This window comes from Xenopus tropicalis, chromosome 3 (genome assembly GCF_000004195.4).
Source record: "Xenopus tropicalis strain Nigerian chromosome 3, UCB_Xtro_10.0, whole genome shotgun sequence".
Classification (NCBI taxonomy): domain Eukaryota; kingdom Metazoa; phylum Chordata; class Amphibia; order Anura; family Pipidae; genus Xenopus; species Xenopus tropicalis.
This window is the reverse complement of record NC_030679.2, coordinates 9,086,612-9,104,637: the sequence shown is the minus strand read 5'-3', so window position 1 is coordinate 9,104,637 and position 18,026 is coordinate 9,086,612. Positions and strand designations below refer to the sequence as shown.

General features: G+C 48.0%; 1 protein-coding gene across 12 annotated transcripts in view; it reads left to right on the top strand.

Annotated features, from left to right (window-relative positions):
• The window catches only part of cacna1c (calcium channel, voltage-dependent, L type, alpha 1C subunit), a 291,786-nt gene that overhangs the window by 45,238 nt on the left and 228,522 nt on the right, over positions 1 to 18,026 (top strand). Inside the window, exon 1 of one of the 12 annotated variants that reach the window (XM_031898601.1) lies at positions 10,852 to 11,782. The exons of the other annotated variants lie outside the window; for them this stretch is intronic. Within the exon in view, the coding sequence (XP_031754461.1) occupies positions 11,734 to 11,782 (49 nt within the window). The 5' untranslated portion in view covers positions 10,852 to 11,733. Of the gene's footprint in view, positions 1 to 10,851; positions 11,783 to 18,026 lie in introns of those variants that run through there. 12 annotated transcript variants of the gene reach the window in all.

The following is an 18,026-nucleotide window of genomic DNA, read 5'->3' as shown; positions in this document are numbered from 1 at the left end:
TAGGGCTCTTTACTCAGGTATGGTAAAGCTTTCTGGAGAATAAATATAAATATTTGCTAACCTGTTCCTACTTACCAACACCACTTTTTTAATGGCAAGAGCAACACTACACAGGGAATCCAGTGCCACAACTAGAAAAGTACTTCTATACAGCGTGGATATATGACCAAGGGGATATAACTGTAAGCTACTGGCCTTTATGCCCATGGCACTCCTGTCTGAATGATGCCCAAGAGAGGGCTGTTCCAGGGGGCATCCAGGACCACTCAAGGAGGCTCCTACTGGGTGCCGAGCTGCCAGGCCAGGGTGGTACTCCATTCTGAGTTGCACCTATGTGTGCTCTGTGCAAATGGTTGGGGGTATGACGCAAAGTGCAAGATAACTCTTTGATCCAGATTTTTGCCCCTGGCACCTTGCCCTCACCCCTTGGTTGTAACTATGCTCTATTGTCCCCAGGCATAGGGAAAGATGTTTTTCAATTCTGATACCATTATCCCCTTAACTTACCCATTTAGGCCAATGTTTAGGCCAATGTTGGGGGAATTTAGGCCATAACGACTGTTATGGGCGCAGTCAGTTCAACGAGCCGATGGGGTCCCCGATATGACTACATTTTTTAACCTGCCCGATCGATATCTGCCCGATTTCAGGCCAGATGTCGGTCGGGCAGGCCCGTCGTTTGTGCCCCTACAGGGGCTGTCAAATCGGTCTAAGGGACCCATATCGGCAGCCACAGTCGGCCTGTATATGGCCACCTTTAGGCAACATGTACATGTAATTCTCCACTGTGTCTGGATTTAGTCAAAGTAGCCTTGGTATTCAGGCCAAATATAAGGAGCCCTACACAGGCCCAATATAAAGCACCGGTTGGTTTATGGCACACCAAGTGGCCTTTGCTAGAGATGCCACATTGCTGGTTCAGGTCTCCACCATTCAAACTGTTTTCTGCCACAGAAGTTAAGGTGGCCATACATGGGCCAATTCTAGCTGCCGATATGGGTCCATTAGACCGTTTCGGCAGCTTATCGGCCCGTGTAGGGGCACTAACAACTGGCCTGCCTGACCGGCAGATCTCGATCCGGCAGATTAAAAAATTTAGTCGGATCCGATGCGGTCCACGAACCTTCTGTGCCTATTATTGGTGCTCTAATTCGATCATTTGGCCCCAGGGCCAAACAATGAATTAGCCTAAATTCACCCGATATCACCCACCCGTAGGTGGGGATATCGGGAGAAGATCAGCTTGCTTGGCGACAGTTGCCAAGCGAGCAGATCTTAACGTGTATGGCCACCTTTACACACAGATGCAGGGCCGGATTTCCCAATTGGCCGCCCCCGGTCGCACGCCCCCTCCCCAGTGCGCATGCGTGCAGAGGGAGGCGGGGTTTGCGTGCTCATGCGGGAACTGCGGGTGAGGGGTGCGCGCATGCGCTGTAGGCCAAATCATGCATTCGGAGCAGTGGGAAGAAGTCCCTACTGCTCCGTATGGGGACAAAACTTTTAAAATTTTGGTGCGGCGGGGCGGCATGCCGCCCCATGGTTTCTGCCGCCCTAGGCCCGGGCCTTTGTGGCCACAAATCCGGGCCTGCACAGATGTCATGGGAGGAATGTTGCACCCCTGGGAAAATGATATTCCACTATCACCCCTGAGTGTGCCTGATGGGTGTTGATGGGTGAAGGTGGGGAATCTTAGGATCTTACCCCTTTGCCCTCCAACCGCCTCAGGATCTGCATCCCCTATTTTTGGTTTATCCGGCGGCTCTTTGTGCGCTCAGCACATATGGCGGGAGGATGGAGGGGCAATATAAACACGGCCGTGCATTATTCATTAAATTACCACATGCTTAAGTGAGCTGTAAGCCAAACACATCCTGAAATAAAGCACTACACTACCCGCTCACTAGCCCTTCATGTAAACTTTCCCTAAAAATAAACAGACCCCGAAGGTTTCTACGCATCCCCCTGTCTCTGCCTCTCCCCAGCAAACACGACGGCCTTTAGAACGTGGAACAAATGTACCAAAACTCACATCTTATCCATATCATTGTGTGTGCTTCTTCCTGCTGTGAAAAAAACAATTCCAATAGGATTTATGTCATTTGCTGTTCTCTGCACTGCTGGTTCTGACTCAATATAACAATGTAGCAGAACCCAGGCAAGGGACTGTGGGAAACTGAAAGCACATTGTAGGGAAAAAAATGCCGATTAGTGCTCGGATATTTTGCTGTAATCATAGATAAGGTTTTGAGTTATGGAGAAGACACACTGGGCTACTAGTAGCAGCTACTTGTCATGGCTACTAAACTCCCTGCCATAGACAATACTGAGAATTGCCTCTGCTAAAACACACGTAAAGACAATTATCAGTAAATGATCAGCATTGTCTATTTTAGTAGCCGTGACAAGTAGCTGCTACTAGTAGCTCTGTGTGTCTTCACCCTTAGGGTAAAGACACACACAGATACTTAGCAGCTACTTGTAACGGCTATTAAAAGAGAATATACCCTGCCATAGACAATAGTGAGAATTGCCTCTGCTAAAACACAAGACAATTATCAGTAAATGATCAGAATTGTCTATTTTTGTAGTTGTGACAAGTAGCTGCTACTAGTAGCTCCATGTGTCTTCACCCTTAGATTAAGGAAGGCCTATTTCTGCCTGCAAAGTTAGAATTAACAGTGCAGAAAGGATAGAAAATAGTTTTTTAAATTAATAACCCCAATGGACCTTACAATCTTAGGCCATTTACACAACACACTAAGGGCACATTTTCTAAGAAACAAATACTCTGAGCGTATTTTCGCCGTATTTTTCGTACGCTTGTGCGACTTTTTTGTGAGCTTGCGCGAAAAAAAAGGAAGGGTTTTCCCGCTGTTTACAATCGTTCAGTATGAAAATTTAGTGACTTTCAGATCGGCAATACGATATTTTCGTGACTAATACGATTTTTTCGTAAGCATTTTCGTGATTTTTGCGATCTTCAGAAATTATCATTTCCAATCCGATTTGAACTCGTGTTTTACTGAATCGGCCCCTAAGAGTACAACTCCCAGCACCTTGTCCCAGCCTTTAGGATAACCCTCACTTAAATCTTTAGTCATTACAACAGGGAGTAGTACAGAGTGCCCCAGGGGGCCATGGCTACTCTGCACTATCACTATATAACTATAGGGGGGCTCTAAAAACCTATTGCTTTAGGGCCCGGTATCTTCTAGTTCCACCACTGCCTCCGGCCAAAGGCAACACTGTGTAATGAAATTCTTAGTGATACAAATGTGGCCTGTGAATAAACAAACAAAATAATCTGACTAAATGCAGGTCCCAGCCAAAGACTTTATTCTGTATACAGAAATCCATCTCCCTCGCACTGTGACACGCGCCTCTGTATAAACACCAGGCAGGCCTCTTCCTTCAGCAGCACAACTGTCTGCTCCCTGGGAGCAATATATATACGGGAACTTCACATCTATGTATTATATACACTTCCTACAGTTATTATCAACATATTCATACAATATTATATTGAAACAGTAAGTAACGGAGAGATGGTGCCTATAGTAGCAGTGGGGGATAATAGCCTCTGGGAAGGGACTGGGGCTGTGGGATAGCAGGTATAGTAGGGAGAGATGGTGCCTATAGTAGCAGTGGGGGATAATAGCCTCTGGGAAGGGACTGGGGCTGTGGGACAGCAGGTATAGTAGGGAGAGATGGTGCCTATAGTAGCAGTGGGGGGGATAATAGCCTCTGGGAAGGGACTGGGGCTGTGGGATAGCAGGTATAGTAGGGAGAGGGGGTGCCTATAGTAGCAGTGGGGGGATAATAGCCTCTGGGAAGGGACTGGGGCTGTGGGATAGCAGGTATAGTAGGGAGAGATGGTGCCAATAGTAGCAGTGGGGGGATAATAGCCTCTGGGAAGGGACTGGGGCTGTGGGATAGCAGGTATAGTAGGGAGAGATGGTGCCTATAGTAACAGTGGGGGGATAATAGCCTCTGGGAAGGGACTGGGGCTGTGGGATAGCAGGTATAGTAGGGAGAGATGGTGCCTATAGTAGCAGTGGGGGGATAATAGCCTCTGGGAAGGGACTGGGGCTGTGGGATAGCAGGTATAGTAGGGAGAGATGGTGCCTATAGTAGCAGTGGGGGGGATAATAGCCTCTGGGAAGGGACTGGGGCTGTGGGATAGCAGGTATAGTAGGGAGAGATGGTGCCTATAGTAGCAGTGGGGGGATAATAGCCTCTGGGAAGGGACTGGGGCTGTGGGATAGCAGGTATAGTAGGGAGAGATGGTGCCTATAGTAGCAGTGGGGGGGGATAATAGCCTCTGGGAAGGGACTGGGGCTGTGGGATAGCAGGTATAGTAGGGAGAGATGGTGCCTATAGTAGCAGTGGGGGGATAATAGCCTCTGGGAAGGGACTGGGGCTGTGGGATAGCAGGTATAGTAGGGAGAGATGGTGCCTATAGTAGCAGTGGGGGGATAATAGCCTCTGGGAAGGGACTGGGGCTGTGGGATAGCAGGTATAGTAGGGAGAGATGGTGCCTATAGTAGCAGTGGGATAATAACCTCTGGGAAGGGACTGGGGCTGTGGGATAGCAGGTATAGTAGGGAGAGATGGTGCCTATAGTAGCAGTGGGGGGATAATAGCCTCTGGGAAGGGACTGGGGCTGTGGGATAGCAGGTATAGTAGGGAGAGATGGTGCCTATAGTAGCAGTGGGGGGATAATAGCCTCTGGGAAGGGACTGGGGCTGTGGGATAGCAGGTATAGTAGGGAGAGATGGTGCCTATAGTAGCAGTGGGGGGATAATAGCCTCTGGGAAGGGACTGGGGCTGTGGGATAGCAGGTATAGTAGGGAGAGATGGTGCCTATAGTAGCAGTGGGGGGATAATAGCCTCTGGGAAGGGACTGGGGCTGTGGGATAGCAGGTATAGTAGGGAGAGATGGTGCCTATAGTAGCAGTGGGATCAGGGGCAGCAGAAGATGTTTTTGGCTGGGGTGCAAGAAGAGGGAGGATTTGCTGTGCGCAACCAAAATTTTTGGCACACACATGCAGCATAGGGCAGGCAGAGTATAGCACACACAGACAGCATAGGGCTATAGTAACTAACTATAAATGAACAAAACAATGACAAAAGTAAGTGCAAAGAGTTAATTTAGGACTGGAGCAAGGGTGATAGGGATTTTATAGATGCCAGGTGACAACAAACTATTTCATTTCAGCTACTGATTCTACCTTTAGAACATATACAGTATAGTTCTTAGGTACTATTACAGCCTGTAGATCCTTCTTATTAGTCTTCAATGTTGCAGCGTCTTCAGTTTGTAATATCTCCCCAGCCCTGCCCACATCTGCACCTTGATGGGTCAATTTTACTGTCTGTCAACAGAGCGGTGCTCTGATTGGAGAAGCCAGAAGACGAAAGATCCAATCAGAGCACAGCTGATTACAACAGAACCGAGATCGCAGGGATGCATGACGATTTTCTTGTGTTAAAGGTTCCAGAGCAGTGCAGAAACAAAGTGAGTTTTTTTTTTAAGGTGCCAAGTAGCCTCAGCTTCTCCTTGCCTTATTGGAAATCCACCTATGATGTGGTGCTTATAGTCTGAGCCTGATTGGGAACAATACAGGGGGCAGGGCTACTTACAAAGGTAACCAGTTACAGCAGCCAGACAGGTGGGGGCCCCGGGCCCTGTATACACTAGTGTATACACACCTGTATACACTAAAAAGTGCCTTTCCCTTCATTACAAATGTTACTACAGCCATTAAGGGAACCAGGTAAATTGCATTTTGTTTGTACCTCCAGTTGCATCTGTGCTGTTGCTTGGCAACCAGTGAGCACACAGAGTGGTGAGTTTACTATCACCCCCCCCCCTCGTGACCTCTCACATTTGCCATAAACATATGTGACAAAGACAGTTTGGGGGGGGGTCAGAAGAACTGTTCTAGTGACTGTTCTAGTAACAAGGAACTTCCAAACGGGTTTTACCCATAATTTTGTGTTTTTCCCATAATTCCAGTTTAATTGGGGCCACTCTATGATTGGGCCCCACCACAGTTGCTCCCACTGCACACTACTCTGCATTTGACCATTTATTTTAAATTCAAGACCAATTGGTTCCAATCTGAACATTAGTGGTGAGTCTTTTAGAAAAGGCTGCAATGCCCCTGCCTGACACTGGGCTGCCGGCACAGCTAGACGTATTGATTCCCTGTCCTGCACGGCTAATTAGCGCTTGATTCAGATGTCAGCCGCAGACTGCATTGATTTCTGTGCCGCCATGCAGCATGCATCTTCATTATGAATTAGCCATGCAGGATGCGGCTTGGCAAGTATTAAAGAATCCTATTGGCTGTCAGTAGGCTGTAACTGATTGCAGGAGGACTGGGGCCCAGATCTGAAGGGGTTGTTGTACAGGTATGGGACCCATTACCACTGTTCTGCCCCCAATAAGGGGTAGTTATATCTTAGTTGGGATCAAGTACAGGTACTGTTTTATTATTACAGAGAAAAGGGAATCATTTAACCATTAAATAAACCCAATAGGGCTGTTCTGCCCCCAATAAGGGGTAATTATATCTTAGTTGGGATCAAGTACCGGTACTGTTTTATTATTACAGAGAAAAGGGAATCATTTAACCATTAAATAAACCCAATAGGGCTGTTCTGCCCCCAATAAGGGGTAATTATATCTTAGTTGGGATCAAGTACATGTACTGTTTTATTATTACAGAGAAAAGGGAATCATTTAACCATTAAATAAACCCAATAGGGCTGTTCTGCCCCAATAAGGGGTAATTATATCTTAGTTGGGATCAAGTACAGGTACTGTTTTATTATTACAGAGAAAAGGAAATCATTTAACCATTAAATAAACCCAATAGGGCTGTTCTGCCCCCAATAAGGGGTAATTATATCTTAGTTGGGATCAAGTACAGGTACTGTTTTATTATTACAGAGAAAAGGAAATCATTTAACCATTAAATAAACCCAATAGGGCTGTTCTGCCCCCAATAAGGGGTAATTATATCTTAGTTGGGATCAAGTACAGGTACTGTTTTATTATTACAGAGAAAAGGAAATCATTTAACCATTAAATAAACCCAATAGGGCTGTTCTGCCCCCAATAAGGGGTAATTATATCTTAGTTGGGATCAAGTACAGGTACTGTTTTATTATTACAGAGAAAAGGGAATCATTTAACCATTAAATAAACCCAATAGGGCTGTTCTGCCCCCAATAAGGGGTAATTATATCTTAGTTGGGATCAAGTACAGGTACTGTTTTATTATTACAGAGAAAAGGGAATCATTTAACCATTAAATAAACCCAATAGGGCTGTTCTGCCCCCAATAAGGGGTAATTATATCTTAGTTGGGATCAAGTACAGGTACTGTTTTATTATTACAGAGAAAAGGGAATCATTTAACCATTAAATACTACAGTCACATAGCTTTACGAGTAAGATTTTTTTCTTTTATAAAGAAAACTTTAGTCAGGATAGGGTTAAAAGCACACAAAAATACGTACTATCCCTTTAATATGGTTTACCATTAATCTAATTTTTACTATGTTACAGAATGGCCAATTCTAAGCAATTTTTCAATTGGTCTCATTATTTTTTTTTTAGTTTTTGAATTATTTGCCTTTTTCTTCAAACTATTTGTAGCTTTAAAATGGGGGGGGTCACTGACCCTGGCATTCCAAAAGCTACTGCTCTCTGAGGCTACAGTTTTATTGTTATTATTACCTTTTATAACTTATTTTTCTATTCCGGTCCTTGCCTATTCATATATCAATCTCTTATTTAAACCTCTCCCTGGTTGCTATGGTATTTTGGACCCTAGCAACCAGATTAGTGTTAAAACTCCGAACTGGAAAGTGGCTGAACAAAAATTTAAGTAATTAAAAAAAACAAAAAACTACAAATAATAACACATGAAGACCAATTGCAAACTGTCTTGGAATATCACTTTTTACATAATACTAATGATTAACTCAACAAGCAGAAAAACAACCAAATTAACTAAAAATATTGCTGAATCACTTTACAGGGGGATAATGAGCCCCCCCACCACATGAATTGTACTCGTTTAACCCCTTCCTGGCCAGGCCGATCCTCTCTGGGTAATGCAGTGATTAGGCTTATCTTGCTGTGTGAATGGGACATTTCCCTTGAGCTTTGAGACCTTCGCAGACATGTCACTCATTTCCCAGAGGCTGTGAGACATTTTGGCAGTGACATATTCGTTCTGCCTTATTGATTAAAGGGTAAGTCTGCAGGAAAAATGTAGTTTCTGGAAATATTCGCTTTGGTCTTTTTCAGCAAAATGCTGTCACCATGTGACTATCACTATGGCACGGAGTGTGTCCCTTTCTAACCCTGAACTACAACTCCCAGAATCTTTAACCAGGAATACAGCTTAAGGGGCCCTGCTTGACTTCTGCAGGCCTCCATTGTCTGCCCTAGGCAGAGAGTTTACTATCATTTTCAATGTGAAAAGGGAACAAAAAGTGGCCCCTGCAGCTGTTGTTGTGATAGTTCTGGCATTGCCCACCTTGGCAAGATGGGATCCCTTTATTGTAGATAAGGCAGGGCTGGCAGTGTCGGATTGGCCCATCAGGATACCAGGAAAACTCCCGGTGGGCCCAGGTGTAAGTGGGCAGGGTCGGACTGGGGGGTGCAGGGGCCCTGCAAGTGCCCCTGCCGGCTGCGTCCCCTTACCCCCCCCTGCAGGGGCCCCCCTAACCCCCAACAGGGTCCCCCACCCCGACATCCTCCCCTGAGCGTGCGTAAATTTAATTTTTAGGAACGGTCAGGCGGTGGGCAAGGGTCGAGTCTGGGCGGCCGGGGGCCCACCTGGATTTTTCCCAGTTTCCCAGTGGCCCAGTCTGACCCTGTCAGTGGGCCCTCCTGCTCCTGAGCATTTGGCCTGTTTCAGGGTCATTCCCTATTTCTGAATGGGAAGAGAGAGGGGAAATAGATGGAAGAATAGATGCTAGCATGTAAATAAAAGGGACTGGGAGAATAAAGAGGTTGGGTGGGGAAAGGAGGAAAAATAGTTCGGAGGTGGGCCTAGGGTCTAAGGTTTTCTGGTGGGCAGGGTCGGACTGGGCCGCCAGGATACCGCAAAAAATCCCGGTGGGCCCCAGCGGCCCAGACCCAACCCTTGCTGGTGCTTCCCCCTCCCGACCGCTCCTCCCCTGGCGCGTCAAATTTACGCGCTCGGAGAAGGATGTTGGGTGGGGGGCCCTGTGAGGCGGGTTAGGGGACGCGCCTGGCTGGGGGACCCCGCTGGTGGGCCCCTGGGGTCCCAGTCCGACACTGAGGGCTGGTATTGCACAACCAATGAGAAAAGTGGCCCTTGGGGGCCCCTTAAGCCAGAGATATGGGGGCCATTTTGTACTGGAGGCAAATCTCTAGGGATCCCCTAATATTGCCCAATCATGAAAGAGGGTCACTGAAACTGCTTTATGACAAGGAGCCCTGGAATGACCCATTTTTAAATGGGAAGAAAGAGGGGAAATAGATGGAAGAATAGATGCTAGCATGTAAAGGCCCCCATACACGGGCCGATAGAAGCTGCTGATATGGGTCCCTTGGACCGATTCGGCAGCTTATTGGCCCGTGTAGGGGCAGAAACGAGCGGCCTGGCCGACCGATATCTAGCCTGAAATTAGCCAGATATTGATTGGCCAGGTTAGAAAATCCAGTCGGATCGGGGACCGCATCGGCTCGTTGATGCGGTCCCCGAACCGACTGCCCATGGCCGCAAATGTAATTATTTTTTTTTAAAGCAGCTTGCTACCCGTAGGTGGGGGATATCGGGTAAAGATCCGCTCCCTTGGCGACATCACCAAGTGAGCGGATCTTATAGTGTATGGGGACCTTTAATAAAAGAGACTGGGAGAATAAAGAGGTTGGGTGGGGAAAGGAGGAAAAATAGTTAGGAGAGTGGGGCCTGGGGTCTAAGGTTTTCTGGTGGGCCCCTGGGGGTCCCAGTCCGACACTGAGGGCTGGTATTGCACAACCAATGGGAAAAGTGGCCCTTGGGGGCCCCTTAAACCATATGGGGGCCATTTTGTACTGGAGGCAAATCTCTACGGGTCCCCTAATATTGCCCAACCATGAATGAGGGTCACTGAAACTGCTTTATGACAAGGAGCCCTGGAATGACCCATTTCTAAATGGGAAGAAAGAGGAGAAATAGATGGAAGAATAGATGCTAGCATGTAAATAAAAGAGACTGGGAGAATAAAGAGGTTGGGTGGGGAAAGGAGGAAAAGTAGTTTGGAGAGTTGGCCCATTATCGGACTGGCCGACTAGGATACCAGGGAAACTCCCGGTGGGCCCAGGTGTCAGTGGGCCCTCCTGCTCCTGACCATTTGGCCTGTTTCATGGCCATTCCCTATTTCTGAATGGGAAGAAAGAGGAGAAATAGATGGAAGAATAGATGCTAGCGTGTAAATAAAAGAGACTGGGAGAATTAAGAAGTTGGGTGGGGAAAGGAGAGTGGGCCTAGGGGCTAAGGTCCCCTGGGGTCCCAGTCTGACACTGAGGGCTGGTATTGCACAACCAATGGGAAAAGTGGCCCATGGGGGCCATTTTGTACTGGAGGCAAATCTCCTGGAATGACCCATTTCTGGAAGGGGGGGGGGGGTTTCTCAGATTCTCTAGTTTTGGGGTAGGAAAGAAAAAGGTCCCTTGAGAGAAGCACTGATAGTATTGCATAACCCCAGGAGGGGGGGGGGGGTAATAGTTTTAGACCCTGTTCTGATTGGTTATTAGTGATATACTTCCATGGGGGGCCCCCTGTGTAGCTGCCAGTTGGTCAGACCCGGGATGCTGCCTTCCCTGTCCGGGCACCTCTGAGTGGAATCGGTGAGTGGCGGCGGCGCTGGCCGGGGGGAGTGTATAGCAGCAGCAGCAGCCGGGCTGGGGGAGGAGGGAGTTGGGGGCTGAGCCTCGGTGTCTCTCAGTCTCTCCCCTCTGCAGAAGCAGCTCCCTGCCAGCAGCACTCAGTGCGGGATACGGAGCGGCATCATGTCTCCCCGGCAGCCCTGCGCTTCCCCGCACTGAGCCCCCCGCACTCAGCCCCCCCATAGGCGCCAGGGCCCGGATCGGCCGAGGATGCACAGTTTCTCCGCTGAGGGAGGCAGCGCAAGTACCGACCATACGAGGGGGTTTCATGCAATAATGGGGATCAGGTAATAGCCTGAAGCTTGAAGAAGGGGTGACAGAGAAGCCCCCCACCATCACTAGAGCTTGAACCCCCCCCCCCAACTGATCATTAGTAGCAGCCCCCCCCCCATCACTGGATTCCCATCTCCATTATTGGAGAGCTGTATCCCCCAATCCCCTATCAGTGGAGACAGACCCCCCCCCCAGCGCTATCTCAGCCCCCCATCACTGGGCACAGACCTGCCATTACTGAACGCAGCCTCCCCCCATTCCCAGAGACCCCCCCCCAGCTGGAGACTGTACCCCCCCCAATATCACCGTGGACCCCACGTTCTTGGCTTTACTGGAGAGCGCTCACCCCCATTACTACAGACAGAAGCTCTTGGGGAGACCAGACCATCTCTACTGGGCACAGAATCCATTGGCGAAATCCAACCCCCCCTTTCTTCTTACTGGACACAGCCCTGATCTCTGGACTAAGGCCTTCTCTTGAGGATTTATCTGGAACCTTTTATTTTTATATCTACACATATATATATATATATTCGTAAATGGTCAATGAAAACGAGAGGATGTACCTTCCAGAGGGAGACCACCCAGGTGAGGGCAATCTTACTCTATGTACCTCCATTACGTTCGGCTCCAACAAGTAGCCGTCACCGTCCCTGGGATCCACAGGTCCTACCAGCGCCTGTCATTCCCCATGTCATCATGGTGATATTGACCTGCTGCTGCCCGTAGCGGTAGCTGTCACTCTGAATCCCAGCGACAGCCGAAGGCCCCAGAGGTAGTTATCGTGATGAATAGATTTAGCACGTTCAGGAGATACATCTCCCATGGACTGGAGGGGGGTTCAAGTGTCCTTGATGCACCTTTTTGGGTCTGAGGTTCTGCTGGTGTAGCCTGCTAGATTGCAGTAGGGTTCTTGAACATTTTAGAACCATTTAGGGAGATTTGTCCTTAATATTGTGGGGGTGGTGTACTAAGGGCTACTTACCCCTCTCATACTCAACTTGTACCCTGTTCTATATGGATATAGGTTCTCAACCTTCCTAATGCCGCAACCCTTTAATACAGTTCCTCGTGTTGTGGTGACCCCCAACCATAAAATTATTCCTAAGATCATCGGAAATATGTGTTTTCCCATGGTCTTAGGTGACCCCTGTGAAAGGGTTGTTCCACCCCCAAAGGGGTCCCGACCCGCAGGTTGAGAACCACTGATGTGCTGAAGACCGAGAACTTCAGCAGAATGTGGGCACTTAGATGGGCTCTCAGCCCTGTAGGCCGTGTTGATGTTTGGCATCATCTCTCGGGTTCAGGGTTAGTCCAGTTCTCAGATAAGAGCTTCAACTTTCCTGCAGGGGAAGGTGCAATGGAAATTCAATTTGGACCCCCAATAATATATACTAGAGTCCTGTAGTACTTATTATTGGGGGTCCAAATTGAATTTCAGAAGATCCAGTTCTCCTTTAGTGAATGATACTAGGAGGCCCAATTTACTAGTCGAACATGGAGCTTTCTAGGGGGTCTGATGATCCGTAGGGAGTGTTCTAGGGGGTCTGATGATCCTTATGGAGCTTTCCAGGCAGTCTCATGATCCTTATGGAGCTTTCTATGGGATCTGATGATCCTTATGGAGCTTTCTAGGGGGTCTGATGATCCTTATGGAGCTTTCCAGGCAGTCTCATGATCCTTATGGAGCTTTCTATGGGGTCTGATGATCCTTATGGCGCTTTCTAGGGGGTCTCATGATCCTTACGGAGCTTTCTATGGGGTCTGATGATCCTTATGGAGCTTTCTAGGGGGTCTGATGATCCTTATGGAGCTTTCTAGGGGGTCTGATGATCCTTATGGAGCTTTCCATCGAGTTTCATGATCCTTGAGGACATTTTTCTTGGTTCTGCACAGCCAGTAAGGTAGCCCAACTCAAATAGATGTTCTGTAGGGGTTAGTGATCTGGTACCAAAGAGTACTCGTTACACCCCTGCCTATAGTTCATGGAACTCAGGGATCCAAATGGCCAGTGGCGTCTATACTACATGGTGCTAGGGGGGTCCAATGAAGCAGTTAGGTGGTCCAGCTGCAGCTCCAGCCCTATAGTCCATGTATAGCTCCCCTCATCTGTAATGAATTATGTAGGAGTCTCAGGCATGTATTTACTAACGTCGGCGTGCCGGTGGAACCTGTGCCGAGGGTGCTGGTTACAGTGGAAACCTGAGATTTATAGGTTTGGGAAGCCACTGTCCGCCCCGGGCCATGTAACTAGAGAAGGTGACTGTCAGTGGGTTGAGGGACTAGTTAACTGCATTCAGGGTCACTCTGTTCTCCAAAATGATGTCGAACTGCAAGTCCCACAGCTGTGGGTGCTGGGAAATGTAGTTCAACCACATCCGGAATGCCAACTTCAAATACATGTTACGTTAGCGGCACGTTCCCACCACCCTTGCCGTGCCAGAGAGACCGAATGCTGCAGGCAATAGCCGGGGCTTTACCGGGGAGGGGGATAATGCTCATATTAAACAGATTGTTGACTTGATCCCGTTAGAACATTAACATAAATCCAAAGCGCATTGAGAGAACAGATCCCCCCCCCCCCCCCAACGCCAGGCTCCTCACTGAGGTAATATGCGTTTTAGAGCAGGGTAGGAAAGGAAGGGGGGGGGGGAGCCGAGGGGGAAGGACCTGCCGCAGTCATGGAGAATATTATCCAGAGGAACCTGGTTGATTTCCAGATTAGGAAATGTAGACCGTCTCCCTGCTGGGGAGTCAAGCAGCCGAAATCCGGAGAGCCCCTCAGGAACGATGGAACTGTCAGTGCATCCGACATGCAAGGGGTTAATTCCTGCCTGAGGGATCCAGGGGCCAAAGCGTTTCTAGGGGCCGGTCATTGGTAACATATCATATTCCTATGGATAAAATCCATCTTTTTTTTTGTATTCCTCTGAAATCTTATTTGCGTATTCTTATTTAAGGGAAAATATAACGTGCGTTTGCCTGCAATTAAATAATTGGCTCAGTTGTCAGTTGGCCGGCGCTGTAAAGTCACATGACTTCTAATTCGAGGTCAGCTGGGCTTGGAATCTTCCGAAAGTGCTTGGGTTCCGAATTCCGAACCAAGTTCTGGATTTGGTTTTTCCCTAGTTAACCCATTCTGTACCACATGGCCTTAGCCCATAACAAGGTTACAGATATATAGAAACATTGGGGTAACAGTCACCCCGCTATAGTTCCAGGGGTACCCAGGGCACAAATAAGCACTCACCCCAAATCCCCCCCTAACTGGCCTTCAGGCTGGGCCCCCTTAGCCCATAACAAGGTTACAGATATATAGAAACATTGGGGTAACAGTCACCCTGCTATAGTTCCAGGGGTACCCAGGGCACAAATAAGCACTCACCCCAAATCCCCCCTAACTGGCCTTCAGGCTGGGCCCCCTTAGCCCATAACAAGGTTACAGATATATAGAAACATTGGGGTAACAGTCACCCCGCTATAGTTCCAGGGGTACCCAGGGCACAAATAAGCACTCACCCCAAATCCCCCCATTACTGGCCTTCAGGCTGGGCCCCCTTAGCCCATAACAAGGTTACAGATATATAGAAACATTGGGGTAACAGTCACCCTGCTATAGTTCCAGGGGTACCCAGGGCACAAATAAGCACTCACCCCAAATCCCCCCCTAACTGGCCTTCAGGCTGGGCCCCCTTAGCCCATAACAAGGTTACAGATATATAGAAACATTGGGGTAACAGTCACCCTGCTATAGTTCCAGGGGTACCCAGGGCACAAATAAGCACTCACCCCAAATCCCCCCCTAACTGGCCTTCAGGCTGGGCCCCCTTAGCCCATAACAAGGTTACAGATATATAGAAACATTGGGGTAACAGTCACCCCGCTATAGTTCCAGGGGTACCCAGGGCACAAATAAGCACTCACCCCAAATCCCCCCATTACTGGCCTTCAGGCCTAGTGGTTCCAGCCTCATAGTTTGGGCACCAATCAGGTGATGCCTCAGTGCATATAGTAAAACAGTTCAGAATATGAAATAAATGCCCCAGAATAAGGGCAAGTTGCTATCCTGTAACTCCCTGTAAAGCCTTTTCTTTCTTTAAAATCTGTGACAGGTCCCTGCGGTCGGCAGATCCTATTAAATGTTTGATGCCATCAGAAATGGAGCATCACTACCATTTAGATCAGGGATGGGCTTCTCTGCTTTAGGTCTTGGTGGGATGTTGCAAGTTATAGTTCACATTTGGAGCGTCATTGATTGGATTATTTAGTGAGCTTTAGAACTGCCAAGTCCTCTGGTGGGGGGTTATTTGTGCCCTGGGTACCTCTGGAACTATAGCAGGGTGACTGTTACCCCAATGTTTCTATATATCTGTAACCTTGTTATGGGCTAAGGGGGCCCAGCCTGAAGGCCAGTTAGGGGGGGATTTGGGGTGAGTGCTTATTTGTGCCCTGGGTACCCCTGGAACTATAGCGGGGTGACTGTTACCCCAATGTTTCTATATATCTGTAACCTTGTTATGGGCTAAGGGGGCCCAGCCTGAAGGCCAGTTAGGGGGGGATTTGGGGTGAGTGCTTATTAGAACTGCCAAGTCCTCTGGTGGGGGGTTATTTGTGCCCTGGGTATCTCTGGAACTATAGCAGGGTGACTGTTACCCCAATATTTCTATATATCTGTAACCTTGTTATGGGCTAAGGGGGCCCAGCCTGAAGGCCAGTTAGGGGGGGATTTGGGGTGAGTGCTTATTTGTGCCCTGGGTACCCCTGGAACTATAGCAGGGTGACTGTTACCCCAATGTTTCCATATATCTGTAACCTTGTTATGATCATATGTAGGCTTTCAAAGAAGTTATAAATGTCTATAAATGCCACTTGCTTATTGGTTGCCATTGCTATTCGAACAGGTGCAAAGGTTTAAGGGTGGGGCATTACCTGCAATTCCCCAGGGGTTATATAATTACAACTCCCAGAATCCCCCAGCCTGTTGGCAACAGCTGGAGGTTGCAGGTTGCACAGCTGTATTTTGCCTTACTATACACATACTTACATCTGTGCGGTTTTGTAGTGATTCTTTAGCTGTCCCCTTGGGGCCCCACACATTACAGTGCCCTTATTTAATTTTGTCCAAAGATTAATAAGGAGGAGATACATCTCATTGAAGTCTATGGAGCTGTTCATACTACGGGGTGTGCGGCAGGGGGTAATTTCTTATAGCAGACATTATTCCAGACACTGCACATTTATTTTTAAATTTCTATCAATATTAAGTTTTTTTTTTGTTTATAATAGCAGCTGAAAGCCATTGCAGTCATTGGGTTATCGGAGACATAGTGGGGTTATGGGCAAGGGTCCGTTACGTCTGTTATTCCTTTTTGATTATTTTATTTCTCATTTGCCTGTAAATTCCCAGAATCCTTGCATCAGCCGCGGTGTCTGCTTATTCGCTAATCACTGGCCTGTGTTTGGCTGAGCCCAACCTCAACAGCAATGGAAAATTCTCCTCCATTAGTGTGTATTTGTGTTGCTGTGTTGGAGACTGAAAGACAGACAGAATATATCCATGTCTCTAGCCTTCCTTGGCTCTACTTATTATCATTAAGCACCAACATATTCTGCAGCGCTGTATGATAGTAGTAGGATCTGTGCCACTGTGACAGAATGCTCTGTTATACAGATAGCTAGAATCTCAGCCATAAAGCAGGGCAGGACTGTTGCTTACAATGGGGGGGGGGGGGGGGGGGGGGGGATCAGATAGGATCTGTGCCACTGTGACAGAATGCTCTGTTATACAGATAGCTAGAATCTCAGCCATAAAGCAGGGCAGGACTGTTGCTTACAATGGGGGGATCAGATAGGATCTGTGCCACTGTGACAGAATGCTCTGTTATACAGATAGCTAGAATCTCAGCCATAAAGCAGGGTAGGACTGCTGCTTACAATGGGGGGGATCAGATAGGATCTGTGCCACTGTGACAGAATGCTCTGTTATACAGATAGCTAGAATCTCAGCCATAAAGCAGGGCAGGACTGCTGCTTACAATGGGGGGGATCAGATAGGATCTGTGCCACTGTGACAGAATGCTCTGTTATACAGATAGCTAGAATCTCAGCCATAAAGCAGGGCAGGACTGCTGCTTACAATGGGGGGATCAGATAGGATCTGTGCCACTGTGACAGAATGCTCTGTTATACAGATAGCTAGAATCTCAGCCATAAAGCAGGGCAGGACTGCTGCTTACAATGGGGGGATCAGATAGGATCTGTGCCACTGTGACAGAATGCTCTGTTATACAGATAGCTAGAATCTCAGCCATAAAGCAGGGCAGGACTGCTGCTTACAATGGGGGGGATCAGATAGGATCTGTGCCACTGTGACAGAATGCTCTGTTATACAGATAGCTAGAATCTCAGCCATAAAGCAGGGTAGGACTGCTGCTTACAATGGGGGGATCAGATAGGATCTGTGCCACTGTGACAGAATGCTCTGTTATACAGATAGCTAGAATCTCAGCCATAAAGCAGGGCAGGACTGCTGCTTACAATGGGGGGGGGTCAGATAGGATCTGTGCCACTGTGACAGAATGCTCTGTTATACAGATAGCTAGAATCTCAGCCATAAAGCAGGGCAGGACTGCTGCTTACAATGGGGGGGATCAGATAGGATCTGTGCCACTGTGACAGAATGCTCTGTTATACAGATAGCTAGAATCTCAGCCATAAAGCAGGGCAGGACTGCTGCTTACAATGGGGGGGATCAGATAGGATCTGTGCCACTGTGACAGAATGCTCTGTTATACAGATAGCTAGAATCTCAGCCATAAAGCAGGGTAGGACT